Genomic DNA, 24,071 nt, shown 5'->3' with positions numbered 1-24,071 from the left:
AGTATTGTAATTTTACTAGTGTGTGTGAATGCTTATAAAGTAACAGTCGATTTAACTTCCTTTGCATATTAAATTGTATGTTTGGACATCTTTAGTTTTAAAATATCTTAAAATAGTTATTCTTAGCAATATAAAGACGCAACAAAAAGGTTCGTACAGCTCCATTTATAACATGATTTATTTTGGCATAAAATTTAAGCCTGTCTTGACAATTAATAAACAAATAAGCAGTATTATAAACATTTTAGATCCTCTAACAATCCTCTATTATAAAAAAATGTTGTGTGGTTTTATGAAACCACGGTAAAAGTGAAACTTTTTTTCACACTATAGACATAATATTTTAACTAAAAATTATCGTATTTTAACGATAATAGACCAAAAAGTTTGAGACGATGTAATAAAAGTTTCACTTTAAAAACTCTCATAAATCCCGTTATGAATAAATCTACTAGAAACCCTCCCTAAATACATCCTTGCATCTACACCTATACAGATGCTAATTCCAGACTCAACATAACAGTCACGTGTCCCTCAATTCATAATTCCCTCCCCTCCCAAAGCTAATTACAACCAACCCCGGTGCAGTACCGCTTAAATAATTGCCATTTGTCATCGACCCGTCGCTCGCCTAATGTCACGCGAGTCCCTTGGCCTTTCATAATTAATATTATAGTATGTGACAAGTGTCAATATTTTAAGATATAGGGGATTTTCAATTAGTGCGGGTACATTTTGCGGCATGTGGTGGCCATCTTGTTTTAATGACTGAATAAAAAATATTTTTTTAACAGATAGGTATCACAAAGACCAATATGGCCGAATCCGCCAAAATGTACCCGTGCTTATTGCAAAAACCCTATATTTACCCGTGGTAGTAGCCTTTATCAAATCTCTTGCTTCATAAATTGTTAGCGAGATTTAAGATTAATAACCATTCAACCGTACTCACAAATTTGACTGTATATTTATAATTGTACAAAGTAAGTTACATAATAGTTAGGTACCAGAAAATATCTATACATATAAAACTCAAAGGTGATTGATCTAGTGATCTATCAACGCACAGCCCAAACCACTGGACGTATCGGGCTGAAATTTGGCATGCAGGTAGATGTCATAACGTAGGCGTCCCCTAAGAAAGGATTTCCCGAAATTCTTGCGGGAACGGGGAAAAACGGGGATGCACGTACAAAGTCGTGGGCGGAAGCTAGTATTTTTATATAACCACAACATATTGTATAAAAGATTCAAACAATAACACAACGAAGCAAGTATAGTAATAATATACCCATAAGCTTGTAAGGCCAACATGTTAATTTCAAGAAGAGACATTATAAAGATATAAGCGCATTATCCTAGAAATAATCTTATTAAGATTATGATGTTCCAGTCTACATGTTTGCAAACACTGTACATAAAAAAGCTGAAATGATTTTGATGTGAGTTTGTAAAACAGTGATGATATGTTATTTGATGATGATTGATATTGATTGTTTTCTCCAAAAAAGACAACCTAGATTGACAAAGAATAGTCTATAATCCCACTGTAACCTGCGCAGTGCGCAGCCGAAATGGTAACCTATTAATTACTTAAACATAAATACGGAACCCTAAAAATTGTGTCACCTAAAAACATTAACATTATTGTTATGTACGCACATAACAATATACAATAAAAATCATTCAACCATTAAAATATGCAGATCCTTCTCGAAACACAAGTAAAAGATAAAATTCCACAAGTCACAACGGATGCTCCAATCCCACTTACATACAGTCCGTTTCTATTAATGCAATCTTCTTTTAATTGCTCAGCAGCAGCAGCAGGTTATTAGAGTCTGGCCAGCCAAAGCTGAACCCAGTAAAAGGCGGCATATTTAAAAAATATGGACCTGGTAACATCGGCTTAGTAAGGAAAAAAAATTTTGATACTTTTGATATTCTTAGAGGTGATCATAGTATATGGGTTCATGAGGTACACAACAAATCAGGATTTAAAAGTTATTAAAGGATGTGGTAGCCCTGTCAATAAAACATTTGACTTACATTATTTTTTTTTGTATTTACTAATCATTGTAACTCTTTGTATTTACTAATTATCTATACATATAATAAATCTGTAGAAGGGTCAATTCTGTACATTGAAAATATTGAAAAAATAACTAGCAGGGGGTGTTACTGGATCGATACCAAACCCAAATATGTGATTAAAAAAATTTTTGTCTGTCTGTCTGTCTGTCTGTCTGTCTGTATGTGAAGACATCACGTGAAAACTACCGGTTCGATTTCGATGAAACTTGGTATAATTATACCTTATTATCCTGGGCGTAAAATAGGATACTTTTTATCCTGAAAAAATACGTAGAAAAAAAATTAATCTCAATTTTTCAGTTATCCATAGACGTTGTTCTGTAGTAGGTACCGCGAACACACGTTGCGTATTATTATAGACCTAGGCGTATTTGGGTCCAATAGATATTTGTAAGATGTCATTGTCCGAGTTACTCAAAATGGAGAAATAAAGTATAAACCATCCACGCAAAGACCGATATCCGCGCGGACGGAGTCGCGGGCGGAAGCTAGTTATAAATAAAAGCTGCCGCACAGCATTCTTTATAGTTTTACCCATATTTCAACATTAAAACCAATAAATTCGCAAATAATTTGAACCTTTTTCAACAAAACTGACAACTAACTACGCAGAAACGCCATGATAATATTCCAGATAGTGTGGCCGCTACAAAAAACACTGGGTTCAGCTTTGGCTGGCCAGACTCTAGAACTCCGGGAGTCGCACGTCAAAATGTGGCTAATTATCCACATTTCGACGTATGAATACAATTTACTTCAACTGTCTCTTTCTCAGTCACGACTCACGATAGTTGAATCATGCCATCTTACTTTGTCGTCTAACCGTGTGTGCATTAGTGTGCCGTTTTTGAAGATCAAATTTTATGTTGAGGTTCTGAATTCTTGATTTTCTTTTGGGTTTGTTACTTTCAACTGGGTGAACTGACTTTGATATATCTTTTTTAATTTGAAAGTTGGTGCCTGCCATGTAGTCCGATTTAAATTCGGTTCAGTTCTGACAATTTGAAATCATTATTTATAATATCATGCTACATAGGTAAATAGATAATTACCGAATACAGAATGCTAACTATAAATAAACGAGTCGCAATGCGGTGCGTGTGTTGCAGTTGCTGTGATTCTGTTATGTCACATCTTACGTGCTAACGTTCTCGCCTTGTTACTCTTATTGCTTTTATAAGGAATAGGAAAGGGATAGCATGTGGTCGAATTGTTTTGAATTCGAAAAATGTTAACTGGAAATGTTGTTGTTATACATATAAATATGCTGGAGACTGGGCCTTTCAAGGGTCACCACAGTTTCAGTTTTCAGAACAATAACATGCTAAATTTGAAGTTCACTTTATAATCAAAGATCCACTTTACACGTTCAAAATAACAATCTATAAAAATTAAAAATAATTAACTACACCGTCTTAAATAAATCCGCATTCTTGATCCATATTTTTCTCCAGCCTTCAATCACCATTGCATTCTTAGAATCGCATTTAGAATCACGTAAACGCAGCAAATTGTGACAATAGCGTTCGTCCGTCACTCGACGCCCTTGGCCAGGGACGTTGCAAATCTCGACACCAATAAATTGTCAATGGGCAAATTGAGGCAATTATGCAAATAAACCACTTGAACAATTCAACGTCTGCTTCAAAATCTTCTTCAATTTCCATCAATGATTTCAGTTCGAGATGATTTATTAAACACAATTGGGTATTGAGACGGCCACGCTGTCAAATTAATCGCCTCAATGAAAATTTAATGAACTATGCTCGGAATGAAGACGTCAATTTATTGTTATGTCTATCAGAATTATTTCTGTATCTCATTAAATAGTTGACGAAAGGTTTCGCTTCTTCGATAATGCTAGATTACGTATAATTTCTGACCTTATACAATGTAAAAGTATATTTATTGACATAAATCCAATTATTTAAGAGCAAGTTATAAAACTGACGTTACGGTTCATTATACACGCATTAATATTATCATAGGTCCAATTTAAAGCCACTCAAATGTCATTATTCGAAGAGACATTTTTAAAACAACCAATTGAAAACCACTCATATGTCATAATTCGACAAGGTATTCCTAAAACAATCCTACAGCCAGTAGAACTTAATCAAACAATAGATCTCAACCATACAGTAACACGGTACGCGTGGAAAAAAATTGCCAATAATATTTTGAAAGAAGCAATTAAACAATACGTGAGGACATCGAACATTCGTGAGAAATATTCAAGTACTATAACACAGCTGTAAAACTAATAATATTATTTATAGTTTCATGACATTACGGTCACGAAATTCAAATACACTTCGTCATAAGCAGGAATACAAACGCGATTTATTTGAATGTATTATTAAAATTTGTGTCTTGTTTTCATTAACACTAATGTTTGTATAGCTGATTTGTCCGAGAATTGAATGAACAAGCTAAGATAATAAGCGGTATTTTTAATCTGTGCAATGTAGGTATTGTTTCTATGGTTACGTTAAAAAGTAGTAACAAAACAAATTAGTATTCAAAGGTTCAGAAAATATATCGCTGATTGGTCATAAAGTTGGTCCTTGGCTTTTGCTTACTTTCACCTCGTTGTAATTAAGAAGTTTATTACATTAATTTTACTTGGTTTTTTATGGCATTAGCATAATAGGTAACTAATCTCCATAATAATCATGCCAAATTCTACCATAATATATGACCCAAAACTTATGAATCCTGCGCAAATACATGTTTGAAAACTGGTCAGCGCGAGCCTAATTTAGCTCTCTCTATATTAGCCTCGCATATTCCGATTACATTGAAACAATCTTACGACTAATGCAAATGTGCATTCGTGAAAATTCTCTAAACCGATTACGAAGCGGCGGCGTTACGAATAAGTACAAGTATGTACGTCTACATCAGTGAACGTAACAATAGGTTTCCGCATCGCATCCTAGCCGTTTACAGTTTCGGTTTAATATATTTATCTCATAAAAACATGAACAATACATAGGTCATATGAGAAATAAAAAAATTTGAAATTAGTGTAAGAAATGCTTTCGATATCAATTACTTAAGTAGGTTTATAAAGGGTTTATAATTTATTTTTAAAAATATCATTTAAGTGAAACTTTAGGCGCTTTGAAAGTTCAAGGTCGCGTCATGACAATCCCGTCTCGTCATGGAGTAAGGAGACAATGTTGGTATCTTTGAATCTTACCAAAAAAGTTTCACTTCTGACACGTGTACTCGGCACACACGCTCTTTTTTTATGATACCTATATTTTTAAATGCTTTAGGCAAGCTATTAGTAGTTTACTGAAACAATCTAGAGGCAACGGATTATTTATCCTTCCGTAAACTGTATTAGTTCCAAAGTAAACGTAGGGTTGCCAGTCCTGAAGGCTACAATGGTAATGATGGTCTATGTGTTGATTTTGTTGTCATATAATAAAGGCACGTAGTATCACTTTTTCGTAGCTTACTACTTGTTTTAATATGATTGGAATACATTTTACATAAGAAAAAAATATAAGAAAGTAAATATTGATACAGTTATGTGTATTTCTCAAGCACATGTAGTTGAGATTAGAGATATCAATTATTATCATTCAATAATCAGAAGAGGATTCTGTTGAAACGTTGAAATATAATTCTTGGGTGTAATATTTAAATATTACAAATAAATAATAACTATAGATACTAAATATCCCAGAAAATAAATCAATCTATAAAAATTTTAGGGCTTTTCTTCAAAATCCTTTATTTATTCGCCTTTCAATTTGCTCAGAAACCTACCTAGTGAGTTTTCTAAGGAGTTTTCTGGGCGTTGACAACCCTACAAGCAATAACCAATTACCTACAATGTATACAAAATAGATTATAAGTACACAGAATCTCGTGTGGATTAGTCATGAGCAAAACTTGAAAAAATATAAATTCAAAGTGATATTTTACTTTGAATTTATATTTTTTGGTTTTATGGCATTCAAATGCTTTATAAATTTATAAATATCACTTTTATAAAGATTACTCTATAATCTATATCCTTATAATAGATTTTACTAATATATGAAATCACAGAAAGCGAAAGCAAGCTGGTCTGTCTGTCTGTGTCATATTTCAACATCCGGAAAGATATCTAACATAATACTTATACATGGATAAATCTTTATCTTTTTTGTTATACGATAGCCTAAGACCTATGCCAAATGTAGAACTTCGAATATAAAACGTGAATGAATTAGTATTTTTGTCTCACTCACCATCATGACATCATTTTACTTTCAGCTTCCTACTCATATTAAAAACGCGAAAGTTGATAAAAATGTATGGACTATGGTCTATGTATTTGTAACTCTTGCAAGGGAAAACCACTGAACGGATTTTGATGATACTTGGTAGTATTGTAGACTAATATTGAATAAGACAAGCTATATAAATGCTCGGTTTTCATCCGCGGACGAAACTGTGTGGTACAGCTAGCAGTTCCATATGCCAAATCATAGTCAAGTCTATTTATCACATAGGTACTTTACTTGTCATCTATACTTATATTTTAAAGCTGAAGAGTTTGTTTGTTTGAACGCGCTAATCTCGGGAACTACTGGTCCGATTTGAAAAATTATTTCGGTGTTAGATAGCTCATTTATCGAGGAAGGTTATAGGCTATATATCATCACGCTACGACTAACACGAGTGGAGTCACGGGGGTGAAACCGCGCGGAGCAGCTAGTTATGTTATAAAACAGTAGTATTGGTAAAAAAATTTACTAGGTACCAAAAATAAATATTACGTTATCCAATTTACCTGTATGTATTATAAGAAATCGGCATAGAGACGAATACCAGTAGTTTATGTTTATTTGGAATAGAGGTTCGCGAAACCATACGGCCGACGCACAATTCTTAGAATATCAATTTATTTATTCTTACCTTACGTATATTAAATAAACGAATGTTATCTTGAAAGCAGTTTTTGGTTGATGTTGTTGTTTTGGGAATGAAGTGGGTTGTGCCTTTTGTAAATTAAAATGTTAAAAGTCAATAACTTGTAATGTTTTTTATAAGATTTCTACATAATTAAACTCCCACCACCTCTTTTGAATAAAACTAATTAGGGACTGAATAATAAAAGTATTGCTATTTACTATATCACGAAAAATTAAATCCATTTACAGTTTTTGTTACCGCAGTTCTTCAAACATAATTTATAAAGTATTTTCCAACGTTATAATGAAAAGAAAACATAAAATACTTTCACGGTTAAATAATTATTACATTAATTTTTATTTATTCTGAGGCGACCCTGACGTTTCGAACACTCTACAGAGAGCTTGGAGAGTAACCTAATGCCTCCTCTACACTACTCGCGAAGTTGAACGAGTGTGTACTGAGCACCGCGGCCGCGGTGTTCAGTCAACTTCGGCCGAGTACTTCGCCGAGGAACTTCGCGAGTAGTGTAGAGGAGGCATATAAGACCCAAACACTTGCTAAAATATTATCGATTAAAAATGATAATTAGTAATAAACATATGAGTACCTAGACTAGACAATACATCAGAGTTACACGCGTTTATAATCATGATATTTATATCATGCTGTGGTCTTTGAAATAAAGGGGAGACCACAACGTGAAATGTGGTTACCGTTCACTTATACCTACCATACTAATAATGGTCGCGGTTTTGCTTGCGTATTTGCACTGGGATTAAATTGGTCTCGAAATACAACTTAAATCAATGAAATACATTAAATGGTGAGTAATAATTTCTTCCACACTTCCATGAGGACTAAGATGTTACTCCTAGATTTTACTTTCGCTATTATAAATAATAATATAGTATTTTTGAGCAATTTTCAATTGGCCAAGAAAGTATAAACTATAATTTTGGCAAGAATACTCAAAACTCAACCACTGATTGAACAAATCTTAATAAAATTTGGAACAGATATAGAATAGTCCGTTTTTAAAAGCAGGAAAAAGGGCTGCTTGGTCGCCTGATGATACCAACAATTACAGATGCATTGGCATAACTACTGTTTGACACTGATCTTCTGTGGGGATCTAGAACCTTCCCCAGAACGAACTGATATACAAATTTTCATGCAGGCAAAGCTGCGGTCTGCAACTAGAGCATAGATAAAATCATATTGCCTTTCGTCAAGGACATTTGCAATTGATACGGTGTTTAAAACATCGCGAATGACCGTAATGAAATGACAAGCGAATTGTGAACACAAAGCCGTAATTATCTCAATTATGTACTCAGATTATGGAAAATCTACGAAGACGCCTTGAAATGAAAATTTTTATGTTTTTACGGTTTCGTGGTTTTACCCGTATTGCTCTATTCCTCCTATTGGTCTTAGCGTGATGACAATTATATAGCCTTCATCGAGACTATCTTATGATGAAAAAATTTTCCAAATCGGACCCGTCGTTCCTGAGATTAGCGCGTTCCAACAAACTCTTCAGCTTTATAATATTAGTATGGATTAGAAAACATTCCGATAGTACATATGAATAGTGTTACTCAATACCTACGTATTAAATTATAAATTGTATCCGTGTATTTACATTGAAATAAATTGGAAAATCGATTGATTCTTGAATGAATTTATTTATTCATAGATTAGTTCCGGTCGTAATTAATATTTTTTACATATTATACATACCTACGTATCAAACATACGTACAATAGATATATAATGTACATACATATATAATATACCTATACATATATAAAAACTAAACAAATGTTTGTTTTTTGTCCGCTTACATATTATACGCATCATACCAAAATCTGCGAGGAAATGCTGAATTTTTATATTCTCAATTGTTAAAGTTTAAACTTAAATTATAGGCCAAATCTGTATCTATAATACGATGTTTTATAATGACGTTTAGCTTAAATAAACAATAACAAAAATATTGTTTTTACATAATAAAACTAAGAAATAAACGAAAAAAGAAATCGTCCACCATTTTTTTATAGCGCAGGGTACTCGTGCGCACCCACGGCCTTCGAAAAACATCATCAACAAGTCTTGATCGAAAAAAAACACGTTATAATTATGTATCTACTTTAATTTTTTTTAAAGTAATATACTTGATAAAAATACTCACCTTGACTTCAAGTTTCAACTGACCAGAGGATCGCTGCTCCTATACTTGCAAAAAATACCAAAAAAAAAAACTCTCAAAATGACCACCAACCTTGACTACAGCTGACCAGTCGTTCGCTGCTCGCATCAGCCAGCAGGCCCATTAGCCTCTTTACTTCACTAGCTTCATTGACTGCAGTTGACCAGGCGCCAGTTGCTCTTATACCTTCAAAAAATAACAAAAAATGTCCACCAACCTTGACTACAGCTGACAAGCCGTTCGCTACTCGCATCTGCCAGCAGGCCCATTAGCCTCTTCACTTCACTAGCTTCCACGACCAGGTGTAGCTGGTCTATCGCCACGTCCTCTATCGTGATGGCCTTGTTGCAGTTCTCGTAGATGAAGCCGAGCGAATGGCTGTAAAGAGACGCCGCGTTAGAAGGTGCCTAATAAACGTACTAGCTATTAGGGCTATAACATTTTAAGTCTCATTTGGGATAGTATATTCGACAGCAGACTTAAGTTGAGTGTATGAATAGATAGAATATTATAGCCTTCAACAGCGCATCGATTCAAAGAGGATCTTGGCCGAACACCAAAAGTTTCCAGGTTTCGCGCCTTAGCGCCCTGGTGTTGAGGTCTTCTACTTGAAGAATATCCAGATCTTTTTGGACAGATAGAATATTATACATGTGAAAATTTTGATTGATGTGTTTCTTTTTGTGTGGTGCTAATTTATCACGACCAGTAAATTAACCAATGAAGGAGCATCAATGAAAATTCATCTTGGGCACAGACTAGTATTTTTAATAAAGGTTAGGCAATATAAATTAGAAAAGAAAAAGGCTTGAGTATTAATTTATAATTACTGTAGGTTTTTTCTTAAAAGCCGTTCGGGAGGTGGAGGTAGGAAGTCATATTGAATAGACGCTTGCTTGCTTAAATTTCTGCTACTAATTTCACTAATGTTTATTTCTTATTTTACTACTCGACTTACTCTACAATTATAACATAACGGTAATAAAACGGATTCTTTACAAATGGCATCACAGAAATAGCCGTTTAAATAATTATTAGCGTATAAAAAATTAAGCAAAAACCCCGTCAAGTGGTCTTGAGCATCATACCGTTATAATAAATACTGTATCAAATGAATGAAGTCAACCATGAAAATACCTTAAGGAAATTAAAATTTCGATCGATTGTAAATATTTAATGATATAGGTTTAGTAAAAAATAATTGTTTTACAAAAAAACTAAACCGTTTGCAAATTGTCAGAACTAGATAAAACTTTAATGGGACCAACCAGAAGGCACTTACCTCCTAGTAAAAAAAATCATCAAAATCGATTCACCCAATTGAGAGTTCAGAGGTAGCATACCAAAAAAAAAGTCAAATTGAGAACCTCCTTGTTTTTTTGAAGTTGGTTGAAAAAAAAAATTACAGTATAAAATGTCGAAAAGAAAAAAATTACAAGCGGAAGGAAGCTGTTAGTCACAGAATTTAACTATCAACACGTTTTGAGAAAGTGTTTTGAAATATTATCTACAAATGTCAAATGTAATAAAAATGGTGTAATAACTGTAGACTGTAATAAAATAAAAAATCTGCGTGCTTGGAAGTTGCTGTCTCATAAACTTTTTTTAGAAAGGAGGAGAAACTAAAAAAAGAAACATTTATATTCATTATTAATTTGAAAGTAAATTTGTTCGTTGCGTATTTGCTTCTACTATACAAATAAAAAAACTGGTCAGTGTATTTTGACGAAATCTAATCAATAGACGTATCATGAAAAACGCTCGCCAAAACTAGCCTTAACTACACCTCATAAAATCATATAACAAGCTTAATTTATGATTTATTACCTAAGCACTTTACAGCAAAAAAAATATTTTAGGTCTTTAATTCTTTCGCTCTAAACCTCAAGTTATTAACCTATCTGCGCCTTCATAACAAAATCTCATAAAAATCGATAAAACAATAATAACAAACAAGAATACAAGAACAAACGCAACAAACCAAATCAAACATTTGATTTGCCACCACAAAGCATATCACTACACAACATAACGAAAGATCGCAAACCTTGGCCGAGACTGTGAGATAACGGTCCAGTTACTAAGCAATGATTGCAATAAATATAAAAAAAATATATATTACTAGCTTTTCACCCGCGGCATCGCCCGCGCTATTGGAAAATTTTTGGTAAATTTTAAAAGAAAATTTTAACGGGACGTTAAATTATATTAGCACAATTGTGCAAAATGTTTAAACATAATATTTATGCAAATAAAAAGAATATAAAAGAGAATATTTTATTTTTAAAGTACTTGTTAAACGCATAATATATTTATCATAATCATTTCATTTTATAATGAACGACATAAGGTACCTAATCGTGATTATTATTAAACAGAGTATGATTTCTTGGAGCGATTCCGAATCGAATTACTCAATACTTTTTATTTCCATTGGCAAGTGGCACACAATTATCTTTATCTTCTATACAAATGTAATAAATCTGTTTGTCATGCTAAGCTTAAATTTAATTTCGATAGCACAATATGTACAATTACAGCTACATTACAATTATTATTAAAAGTGTCCGTCTATATTCCAAATTATTATCTCCGAACCCACTGAACCGATTTTGACGTGACTTGCACCGGCAGATAGCGGCTTCTATGAGTAACGTAGGTTACTTCTATTCGAAAAGTAATCAGGATAGCCACAAAATATCACTCCATATTTTAAAGTCCTCCGGCTTAACGTCTGTCTGTCTGTTCACGATTAACTACAGCACCGATTTTCATTCTATTTTGTTTCCCCTTTATAGGTCACTATCGAGGAAGCTTTTAGTACAAAATTTGTTAAATTGTAGACAACGTGGGCGAGGCTACGGGTGGAAAGTTAATTTTCAGATAAACACGAACGAAGTCGCGGACAAAACTACTACATCAAAAAAGTCATTTTACACTGGGTAAAACATTAAAACTTAAGCATAAGCTGTTTCAACCTGTTTCGTGTTTTCATAACGTTCAAAATAAACACAACTAAATATTCATAAAGAATTAACTACGCTCTGAATTCGTGTTTTCGAGATTTACGCCAGCTCTTTCACTGAAACTATTTATGTACTCTCAGGATTATACAAAACAATAGTTAAATAAATAATAACGACCTTTGCGCATAGATTATACATTTATGTGCAAAGGTCGTTCTATAGAAATGTTTCAAGAACTATAAGACAATACAATTCGCAATATCCCAATAATATTATAAATGCGAAAGTTTGTGAGGATGAGTGTGTGTTTGTTACTCTTTCACGCAAATTCTACTGAACCGATTACAATGAAATGAAGCACACATATAGGGGGTAACTTGGATTAACACATAGGATAGTTCTTATCCCGGAAATCCCACGGGAACGGGAACTATGCGGGTTTTCCTTTGAAAACGCGGGCGAAGCCCCTGGCGGAAATCTAGTTGTAGGTACAATAATTTTATTTTATTCTAAGATATTGTATTAATCTAAACCGATAACCGATTTTCCTGAAATTTTATGTGTGTAGTTTAGCTAGATTAAGATGTAATAATGTTTTTTTTTTCGCATTACATCCGATCGAAGCTACTGTATCGAATTGGGTAAATCACTCGACTTTTATAACATAGTTAAAAATCTACAACAGTCAATGATACCACCGCAAGAACTACATTTGTGGAGAAGTAAATATTATTTGGTTACTGCAAGGTTTACGGCATGTTCTTCGATCAAACGAATGCCAATAATTACCAAACAATCCGTGTTTACAAATTTCCATTTAAACACAATTACGATTGTTTCAATTTGGAATGTTGCTATTTTAGGCATTCGAAAAATTTGCAAGATTTTATGGAAGCCATACTGGCTATATGCCTGAATACATTGTGTGACATTATCTTTGTAATGTTATCAATTATTGTTATCATTGATGGATATTTTCTACTGAATTATGATGAATTATACTATCTTATACAGGGTTACTTGTAAAACACCGGCAACCTCGCAGGACAAGATAGCTAACATCATAAGCAACAACATTTGTTCTACGACTTTTGGTAATTTGTTAGATTTTATTTTCATACAAAAATAAATATTCATTTAATTTTCCGTTTGAATATTATAAACTCTACGCGCATCTCAAAACTTACGTAAACAAGAAGCGAACGAGAGGAGGAAGGGGGCGTCGCGTCGTCCATCCGATAATGAATAGAACATAGACTTACAAATGTTAGGAGAGTACAATAAAAGTTTAAAAAATCATTTAAAAATAATATATTGCGTTATGCCAAAAGTCGTAGATCAAATGTTGTTACTTATGATGTTAGCTATCTTGTCCTGCGAGGTTGCTGGTGTTTTACAAATAACCCTGTATAAGTTTAGTATCTGAATTTGAATATCTCAATTAGACTACGATTACGATCACATACGTATAAATTATCATCGGTAATAAAGAAGTATGCATCCATAAAAACCTTTAAAAAGGGAGATCATGTGAACATTTTCTGACGATGAATATATCTTTATAAATTCTGTACATCATTGAAATGATAACGAAAAATTATCTCGAGTGTCCTTGCAACACAAATGACAACACTTGGTCAGTAAAATACACAGAGACATGAGGAAAATAGACATGACATTGCTTTTGTTATTTTATTGTATAGCCCGTTTTTGTATTGATTTAAAGTGCACATAGAGATACATGAATATGACTTTACATTGTATATAAATAGAGTCCAATTTTGATTGATCGTGACATTCTTTAAACAGGTGGTCTATTTGTTGTGAAATCTATTTCTTTTAACTTGTGAATATAATGAGTGCTGTCGCGTGCGCAGCCTTGATTTTAAATAGGTCTTTTACTGTATTTATTACTACTTAAAGAAATAAATATATTGTTTTTAAATAAACATTTTAAGAAAGCATAGTGGTTAGGTACATTGCAGAAAATAGAACTAGATTATAAATAAGTACTTATTTACTATATTTATATCTACTACTAGCGGTCAGCTCCGGCTTTGCCCGTAGTACATATTTCGCAATAAAAGGTAGCCTATGTTCTTTCTAAGGGTCTAAAGATTGTCTGTGCTAAATTTCATCAAAATGGGTCCAGTAGTTTATGCGTGAAAACCATACATACATACATAATTACAAACCTTTCCTCTTTATAATATTAGTATAGATAGGATCATATTATATAATACACTTATCTACATATTATGTAGGTCTATTTTTTATATTGTTTACATAGATGTTTAATCATTGAAGCTCTAATAAGCTGACAGTAAAGAGGTAGGTGTGAATTTTCAACTGACTACCCCCATTACACACTGTTATTTCTATTACATTCAACCTATTTTTAAAACAACTCCCCATATATTGAATTTAATCTTTATTTACAACATAGGCCCACTTGTAAGTGATAATCATCCTATCATACTAATATTAATAAACGCGAAAGTTTGTAAGTAAGCATGGATGGATGTTTGTAACTCTTTCACATAAAAATTACTGGACATAAGTATTTGAATGAAACAAGGATAGGAAGATCAGAATAACACTAAAGCTATTAGAAATATTTGATTTTGCACGCGGGATCGTCTGCGCGGTATAGCTACTTTTATAATAGGTATGTTAGTTTTCATGACATATAAAAAAACCGGCCAAGTGCGAGTCGGGCTCGCGCACAAAGGGTTCCGTAGCAGCAAATATAATAAATTACAGTTAAATCAACCTATCTCAAAAACTATAAGAGATACTTTGATCAAACCAAAAATCGTTGAAAGAGTTAATTAGCATGCATCACCTCTATTTTTTTTAGAATTTTATACCCCGTAGTTATAAAAATAGAGGGGGGGGGACATACTTTTTACGACTTTGAGAGCTGATATCTCAAAAACCGTTCACTTTAAGAAAAATGTTTTTTAGAAAACTTTATATCATTTTAAAAGACCTTTCCATTGATACCCCACACGGGTATGTACATCGAAAAAAAAAATTTCATCCCTCAGTTACATGTATGGGGGGCCCCACCCCCAATTCTTTTTTTTACTATTTAGTGTCATATTTTTGTAGCGGTTCATACAACACATATTCCCATCAAATTTCATCACTGTAGTACTTATAGTTTCCGAGTAAATCGGCTGTGACAGACGGACAGACGGACAGACGGACAGACGGACATGACGAAACTATAAGGGTTCCGTTTTTGCCATTTTGGCTACGGAACCCTAAAAACTACATGTGGCACTCGGGGACTACCGCGGTAAAGCTATTGCATGCTATGCCTTCAAGCCACACCTCCGCCCGTCGGAGTGGGGAGCGTGAGGTTTTTTCGTTACGGAATTTCTCGATTCGGTCCCCGCGCTCAAGGCCCGCGATAGAAGCTATGCAATAGCTTAAAAACTTGCATAACTACTTTAGCAATTATTTTTTCCAAATTTCCTAAAATAAACAATAATTATTCTATAGCTATTGACTCACCATTCAGTATTCTGTGGTATACAAAACTCCCAATTCTGACTATTGCATTTCCACTCTCTGACCCTTCTCAACGTTGGTGCATTTAATTCTTCACATAGCACTTTGACAGCCTCTATTTCGTGTATATCCTGTATCGCTATTATGGACAACCTGTTAAAATTAAATATATAAGAAATTGAAGTAAAAATAAATTTAATGTTATATTGCTATTGGGTCAACACTCGACAGTTTTCTCTGTTCCATATAATATTTAGAAGTTTTAGAAATAGTTTCAAGAAAAAAATGAAGGATTCTCAATACATACTTGCATTTTTTGGTAAATGGCTCGGACAAAAATTCTCAAAAAAATATGCATTCAAATGAACTTGCAAGACAATGAATAATTATGCAATAACTTATATATTCGTAAAAAATGTTAAAATAACAATTTAAATATTATTTTATATAATATTCAGCTTTATAATATTATTAGTATAGATTTTGTACATAAAATGGTGTTAAAAGTGTGAAAAAGTCTTTAATTTATATCATTGCATGCCTTGAGTATTTTTGTATGAGTTAATGGTCTAAGATCCCACCGCAGGATTACTTTGTTCATAGTTTTTTTGATAAAACCAAAATTTTATGTATATTTATAATTAGTAGGATGTATTATTAAGCTGAAGTGTTTGTTTGTTTGTTTGAACGTGCTAATCTCGGGAACTACTGCTCCGATTTAAAAAATTATTTAGCTGTTATATAGCCCATTTATCGAGGAAGGTTATAGGCTATGTATCATCACGCTACGACCAACAGGAGTGGAGCCACGCGGGTGAAACCGCGCGGAGCAGCTAGTGTATTATGACCTATCTGACATCTGAGTATTGAATTACTCACAATATAATATGTAAATGTAAATTTTTTATATAAAATTTTCACAATAAGATTTAATTAACACAATTTATCGTCTTTTTTTTTTTTTTTTTTTTTTTTTTTTTTTTTGGTAATAGGGAAGCGCTTGACCACAATCTCGCCTGATGTTAAGCTGAGATGCGGTCTAAGATGGAACGCGCTTCCCTAGAAGGTACCTGTTCACTCTACGCTTGAAGACCCCCATATTGTACTCGTCGGGGAACACAGACTCAGGAAGCATGTTCCAGTCCCTCGCGGTTCGGATAAAGAATGTGGAACCGAACCGCTTAGTCCGGGTACATGGAACGTCCACCATATGGCGATGCCTAGAATCTGTGCGCCTCGACGATCGATGGAAGAACGGGGATGGCGGAACGAGATCGTGCAGTTCCGCAGCGCACTCTCCAAAGTGTATCCGATAGAAGACCGATAAGCTGGCCACTCTGCGGCGGTGACCGAGGCTCTGGAGCTTTTTGCCTACTAGGTCATTGTCGTTTATGAGCCTCTTGGCACGCCTCTCTATCGCCTCAAGCGCCTCCAGCTGGTACTTGGCGGAACCGTCCCAGAGGTGAGAACAGTATTCCATGCACGACCGGACTTGTGCTTGATAAAGGTTGAGCAACTGTCCCGGGCTGAAATACTGTCTCACCTTCGCCAGAATTCCAAGCTTTTTTGAGGCTACTTGGGCTTTAGATTCAATGAAGGAACCAAAGTTCAGAGTAGGCGTTAAGGTGATACCAAGAAGCTCGAGGTGGTTAGTTATCGGCACGGACACACCTTGGAAATTCGGAGTCAGGTGGAATGGACTCCGTTTAGCGGAGAACAGACACGCCTGGGTCTTAGACGCATTGAACTTGACCAGATTGGCATCGCCCCAGTCGGAGACCGCCTGTAAGGACAAGTTCATGCGATCGACCATCGCCTCCCGTAGAGACTGAATTTGTGCCGTACTGGCTCGCGCGCTGGATACATATCTCTCCGCAACAGTGCTATCGTCTGCGTACCCATAGATACCGGGTTTCAGCAGATCGTTGATGTGTAGCAGGAAGAGTGTTGCGGAGAGAACTGATCCCTGAGGGACTCCGGCATTTATAGCCATTTGGTCGGACGAGCAACCGTCGACGACTACCCGAAGCGACCGGTCTCTCAGAAAATCTGAGATCCAGGCGCAGAGACCAGCAGGCAGACCGTAGGATGGAAGCTTGCCAATAAGACTATCATGCCAGACCCTATCGAAGGCCTTCGAGATATCAAGGGAGACAGCAAGTGCTTCACCATGATTCTCGATGGCCTCGCTCCAGATGTAGGTGGCGTACGCTAGAAGATCCCCAGTGGACCGGTTTCGGCGGAACCCGTATTGTCGGTCACTGAGGAGGTCGTTCGCTTCTAGGTGTGCCAGGAGCCGGCTGTTCAGTACACGTTCCATAGTCTTACAGAGTATGGACGTGACTGATATTGGCCTGTAGTTGGAAGGATCGGCACGACTGCCTTTTTTGGGCACAGGCTGCACGTTGGCAAGTTTCCATGATTTTGGTACTATTCCAGTCGTCAGCGAAAGGCGAAAGAGGCGTGTCAAAACAGGAGCAAGTTCAGGCGCACAGGTTTTAAGAACTATGGCTGGAATTCCATCAGGGCCACTGGCTTTATTCACGTCAAGATTCCGCAGCGTTTTAAGAACCTCCGTCTGACGGATGCGAATTTCCGGCATTTTCGCCTCGCATCCAGGTAGACTGGGAGGTTTTGCGCTTGCGGGATCCAGACGAGAATTTTCCGCAAATAGAGTAGCAAATAGGTTCGCTTTCTCTACGGCGGTGTGAGCCAGCGTCCCGTCAGGTTTCAGCAGTGGAGGAAGTGAGGGGCGGCAGAAATTCGATTCAACCGACTTTGCCAGGGACCAAAACGCTTTACTACCGGAGGGGTAAGAAGCCAGTTTGTTCCCTATACGGCTAACGTGGTCAAATCGAGCTTTCCGTAGAGCCTTCTTGCAGGACTTGGCAGCCCGGTTAAAGGCTTTCTTCTTTTCAGATACATCCCTCGCTTTGCGGTGTCGAGCGTCAACCCAAGCCAGATACGCCTCTTGCTTTAGCGCTTCAGCGCGTCTGCAATCGGCTCTGAACCAGGGCTGAGCTTTGCCGGACATGGCTACGTCGGAGAATGGAATAAAGTACTCCATTCCCTGTCGCAACACATCAGTCACAGCATCCGCGCAGGTCGAAGGGTCTTCAGAAGAAAAGCAGACAGGCCGCCAAGGATATGATGCAAAAAAGGAACGCATCTCATCCCAATCTGCTGACTTGTATTGCCACACGCGCCGAGAGCCCTTAGTCTAATTTAAAACTTCATACACATGATAATTTGCAAGAGATTAAAATGATAAGCATACTAATTACTAAATTATCACTAGGTACCTACTCATTACCTATTAAATCATTTTATTGGTATTCAAAAGATATCTTGTTGCTTACTTGTTTTCTAATATTGTCCGACACACAACCTCCCTCACTCCAGGGTTTATCACTTTATCCCTCGTCAGCTGGTGAATATTCCATGAAGCAAGGCGGCAACACCTGACACCGTCTCTTTCGTACATGAAAACTTCTTTTACAACTGGTCTGTGTGAATATGCTGATAGTAAATCTAATATATCGTTCACTGGAGCTGCCGCGAATCCATTCGGCAGTGTTAAGGGGAATTTAGCTGGCATCGAAAAACTCTTTCTACAGGGTGTTGTTGGTGTTTTTGATTCACTACTCATTAGAGATCCGTTTAGGGACGCTTCGGTCCATCCATTTACATGGCCGTTTGTTAAGTGTTGTTCACTCTCACACTTCCTCGGTTCCAAGCTCAAGTGAATCTTCACAGCACTAAGTCGGATCACATCCATTCCTCTTACTTTAATTAAATCATCTAATGACTTAAATGGACCTTTCTTATTCCTATAATCAACTATATTAGCTGCTATTTCTTGGTTTAAGCCAGGTACACACTGCAGTTGGAACACACTGGAGGAGTTCACTGAGCATAGCTTATTATCTGATAATAATCTAAAGCTGTCCAGTGAGTGTGTACACGAGCTAGCTCTAGACACTTGTCTTCTAATGTTTGTACATATTTCTGGTCTTAGTGTATCCAGCTTTTCAGCACCTATACCTAAAATATTAAAATGGTGTAAGATACCTTCAAATTAACACTACAGAGTGCTGCAGCTGTTTAGATTATTAAAAAGATTTATGTACTGTATCTTAATAATAAAAAGTTTGAACATTTGTTCCTTTTTTTTGTGGAGCTTTGTCATTTGACATATTGAAGACACTATTCAAATTATCCGTAGATAAACAAAGAAATTACTAATACTGTTACCTGATACTAAAGCAAGGTCGTCGACTCGTTTGAAACGGCCGATCATCTGTCGATGCCTGACTATTTCCCGCGCTAGCTGTCTGTTTACACCTGGCAGCGTCATCAGCTGCTCTTCCGTCGCTGTATTAATATTCATCAGCTCGGGATACTCCTCCGACGGCGGCAAACTGAATGTGTGACTTAAACTGGACTTGTTCAGTTTTGAACGTCGGACAAATCCGCGAAAGGATTTCCGGCTGCCCTTACTCCGAACAGAGCTCGGACTCTGCCCCATATCGATACTTGTCACTTGCATTAAATACCCAACATAACACTCCACAATTTCACTAGGTATTTGTTTGAACTATTATTAGATTACGATTAGAAAAGCGCGCACTTTCACTGCACATCCATATACACATCAAAAAAATAAACTCGATTCTATCTAGAAGGCAGAATAAGAAGAAATATTTATTTTCGTATGTAAAAACGTAAATAATTATATCACATCCATCTTCATGCAGTCAAATCACGACAATGGAAATTAAAAATCAAAATGCAATTTCTGCCAAGCTCATGTCAATTGCTGACTGCTGTCACGTTTGACACTGACATATTTTTTTCTTTAGTAAAATAGCATTGGCATTTAGAATAAAATATTACGTTATTTAAAAAGTATTATAGGTAAACCAGAATCTGATGGCAATTAGGGAAATCAAAATTTTGAGTGTGCAACCCTAGGGAAAATGGACTGAACGATCTTGATACTTGCTTATTTTTTATTTTGTCCTCAATATCATTAGTCACATTACTTAAGTGGACAATACTGTACTTAATAATGAGATATCCACTATATAATGTAGGTACATACTTACATGTATAGTGTATACCTAATATACAATTGTACATATTACTTTTATACAGGTAATACATATTATTATTTACACATACCTATATTTGTATATTCATTACCAGTATGCCATGTGAAAATATCGATATAATGATAATGTAGATCAAAACAGCTTATAATTTTTTATAAAATAAAATAAAAATAAAATAAAAATATGTTTATTTTCGTAAGTATTAACAGATACACACATTATAAAATTGACTTGGACATCTTGGACTTGACGAATAGCCGTATTGGAAACTCCTGTAATAAGTTTTCATAAAATTATATTCTAATCAACAAACAATATTATAGTTACCTACATATAATATTTTTTAATTTAAAGTATCAAAACGGGTAAGTCCAATTTACCAATAAAATCTTCAAAATTGAAAATTGTGATGTGTTTGACCCTTCTTCATCGAATGTTTTTCTATACACATTATAAACAACACCTCTTGCTTGTGATCGCAGCGGCTTTATCGACATTTTCGAAGAATTTTTAGACAAAATCCTAAAAATTATTCATCAACTGCAAAAAAGACAAATAATTTGACAACCAATTTGATAGTTGTCAAATAAGTTGCCACATGAAAATCTTTTATTTCATAAATATAAATATGCCATCAGATTCTGGTAGACCTATATGATATGTGATGATAATGTAAAGGAATTATTTATAACAGTATAAATTAAATTATCACACAAAACATAACAATCGAACATGCATTTTACATCATACAAAAATGTTAACTGTTGCTCACTTGTTTTGAAAATACAATCAATATCTTGGAATATCTTTATCATAGAAAATATATAATATAACTTCTTTGCATGGAGATTGTTTTTTTAACCGCGAAACAAGTATTGTTAAGAGATTTGTTTATAAAACGGGTAACTCATTTTAAACCATTATTAACGAATTTAATGATGCATTTAAACAATCTATTATTTATTTACATTTAATAAATAGATAAGAATTAGGTATTTAAATTTTTTTATTATTATTATCCTGATCCAAAGGGATAAAAATACAGAAATGGAAATAACATTAAAAGCTATTTTTAAGTTATAAGTGGTGTAACAAACACTTTCTTTTTTATATTATCTAGGATTAGTCATAAAAATAGAAAATATTATAAACTTATTTAATAAGTACTTCCCTTCTTTATGGAGGTTGTTCATAGGTAAAAAAATACAAATTTATATTTCGTGCTATTTTATTTTTCAAAATAATTAATAATTATTACATAATTCATCTGTACAATAGCAGCAAAGCTGTGTAGACAATAACATACACTTTCTATCTTCGTAAATAATATTTTACGGAGTTGAGTGTAGCTAATCCGAATGTCATGTTATCTTAAACATTAGAAAGAGACAACATGATAATTGAGCGTCAATCTGTGTTGCCATATTGTATTTTTTATTAATAAATCTTTACGCCTTGTACGATAACTTCAGGCCGTATTTTGTTACATGAATACGACATCTAATCGATTCTATGGTAATACAATTTAATAAATATTAATTAAAATGTTAACCATTAAAAATATTCTCTAACTTAAAATTAAAATGCCAAAATAATGATTTAGTTAGTAAGTAAATACTTTTCAGCACAAAACGAAGTATACATAGGTTGGTAAATATACATACATAAATTGGTATTAAGTTGGTAAATTTAATAACTCGGTGAATTTATAAAAATATCGTTAGAAGGATTATCAAATGACTTACATATTATTTTTGACACATTATGCATATTATTATAATTATTCAAAACACCCGTTGAAGAGTTATAAAAAAAAAACACCAGCATCAATTTGAAACAAGACCAAATAATATTGTGCTAGATTTTAGTTGAGAAATATCAGCTTATATAGGAATAAAAATTGCCTATACATACTATAACTTTACCAAATACATTTTTATCATTGAACTGTTTTTAGAATGTTATGTGGCTAACATAGTAAATATTAAGACTATTTCAATAAAATATCACAGAAAATGAAAACGCAGGTATGAAATTTATTATAAAACAATACAAAACTGTTAATGACTAGTACATGAAAGAAGATAAAAAATATTTGGACAAAACAAAAAAAAAAACCTAAACTTTAGTATAACCTGGACGAGTCAACTTGAGACCTGCTTCCTATACCCGTCTCTTTTACTCTCACGTGATAATAGAATGGAGTGAAAGGGACAGGACCATTTTTCAGGTGTCAAGTTAACTCGCGCAAGTTATAACTATGTGCTCATAATTATTTAGATTTACACCGATAGAGAAGTGAATAAAGACTATCCAAAAGATACCGTACGTTGTTGTGATTTGAAAAATACGTATAAGCCGCCTATATTAATAACAACACATTTCAGAATAAGTTTTATACTTTTAATAACTATAAATAACACTAATAAGTCATATTGATAATGCACTTAGCCACCTAACATTATAACCGCGTTATAAAAATAGACAATGATTAACCTCCATCCCTTGTACAATATATTCGTATCAAAACCATCAATCTCGTCACATTCACATACAAAAGACCAATGATATTTTATGAAGAAATGTGTAGTTAGGTAAAAAGCGCCTCGGAAGCGGCACGTTAAAATGTGGCTAATTAGCTAGAATGGACTTCGGTTGTCTCTATTTCGCTCATGATAATTTAATCCGTCTTCGGTCTTACTTTAACGACTAATTGTGTGTCCGTTTCGTGTGTCGAATTGGTAACCTATCTACACCTTTCTACTTATAATATCATTGGAAAAGACAGAATTATTTTCAATTCGAACCGCGTACCTAATACATGAACCATCAAGAGTAAGCGAGATGGCAAGCTATAAGCTGCCACTGTGTGAGCGAGAGCGCAAATTATAGATGCCTTTCAAATGATTCATGTAGGTTTCATTTTTATATTGTCAATTTTAATACTTTAATAAATTTGCAACATCATCTTTTGCTCTATATGCCTTTCTCTATATAAGTTTATTAATTTTTCTTTGTCTATGCCTACTATGGGATATATTTGAATAATAATTCACAGCTATTTTATGTCAAAGTCGTTGTATTTCCAATAATTAAAATTACAGTTGGAATGCTTCCTTTATAGGATTTCATCTATGAACATTTTGTCAAGTTCGATTTAAAAATACTTCTACGTTCGATATAACCATCAATATTATTTAGCTAAGCGTTATATACGCAATTAAGTATATCAGCTAGAAAGATTAG

General features: G+C 34.4%; 1 protein-coding gene across 1 annotated transcript in view; it reads right to left on the bottom strand.

The window, feature by feature from the left end:
* Positions 1-20,494, bottom strand: part of LOC123706466 (endonuclease/exonuclease/phosphatase family domain-containing protein 1-like) — a 33,758-nt gene extending 13,264 nt beyond the window's left edge. Inside the window, exons 1-4 of the mRNA XM_045655766.1 lie at positions 19,966-20,494; positions 19,071-19,755; positions 15,715-15,864; positions 9,444-9,604 (exon numbers count right to left, since the gene is read on the bottom strand). Coding sequence (XP_045511722.1) covers positions 9,444-9,604; positions 15,715-15,864; positions 19,071-19,755; positions 19,966-20,260 — 1,291 coding nt within the window. The 5' untranslated portion in view covers positions 20,261-20,494. The remainder of the gene's footprint in view (positions 1-9,443; positions 9,605-15,714; positions 15,865-19,070; positions 19,756-19,965) is intronic.
* Positions 20,495-24,071: the final 3,577 nt, after the last annotated feature.

This window comes from Colias croceus, chromosome 3 (genome assembly GCF_905220415.1).
Source record: "Colias croceus chromosome 3, ilColCroc2.1".
NCBI classification, from domain to species: Eukaryota; Metazoa; Arthropoda; class Insecta; order Lepidoptera; family Pieridae; genus Colias; species Colias croceus.
The sequence above is the reverse complement of the archived record's forward strand: the minus strand, read 5'-3'. Positions and strand labels throughout refer to the sequence as shown.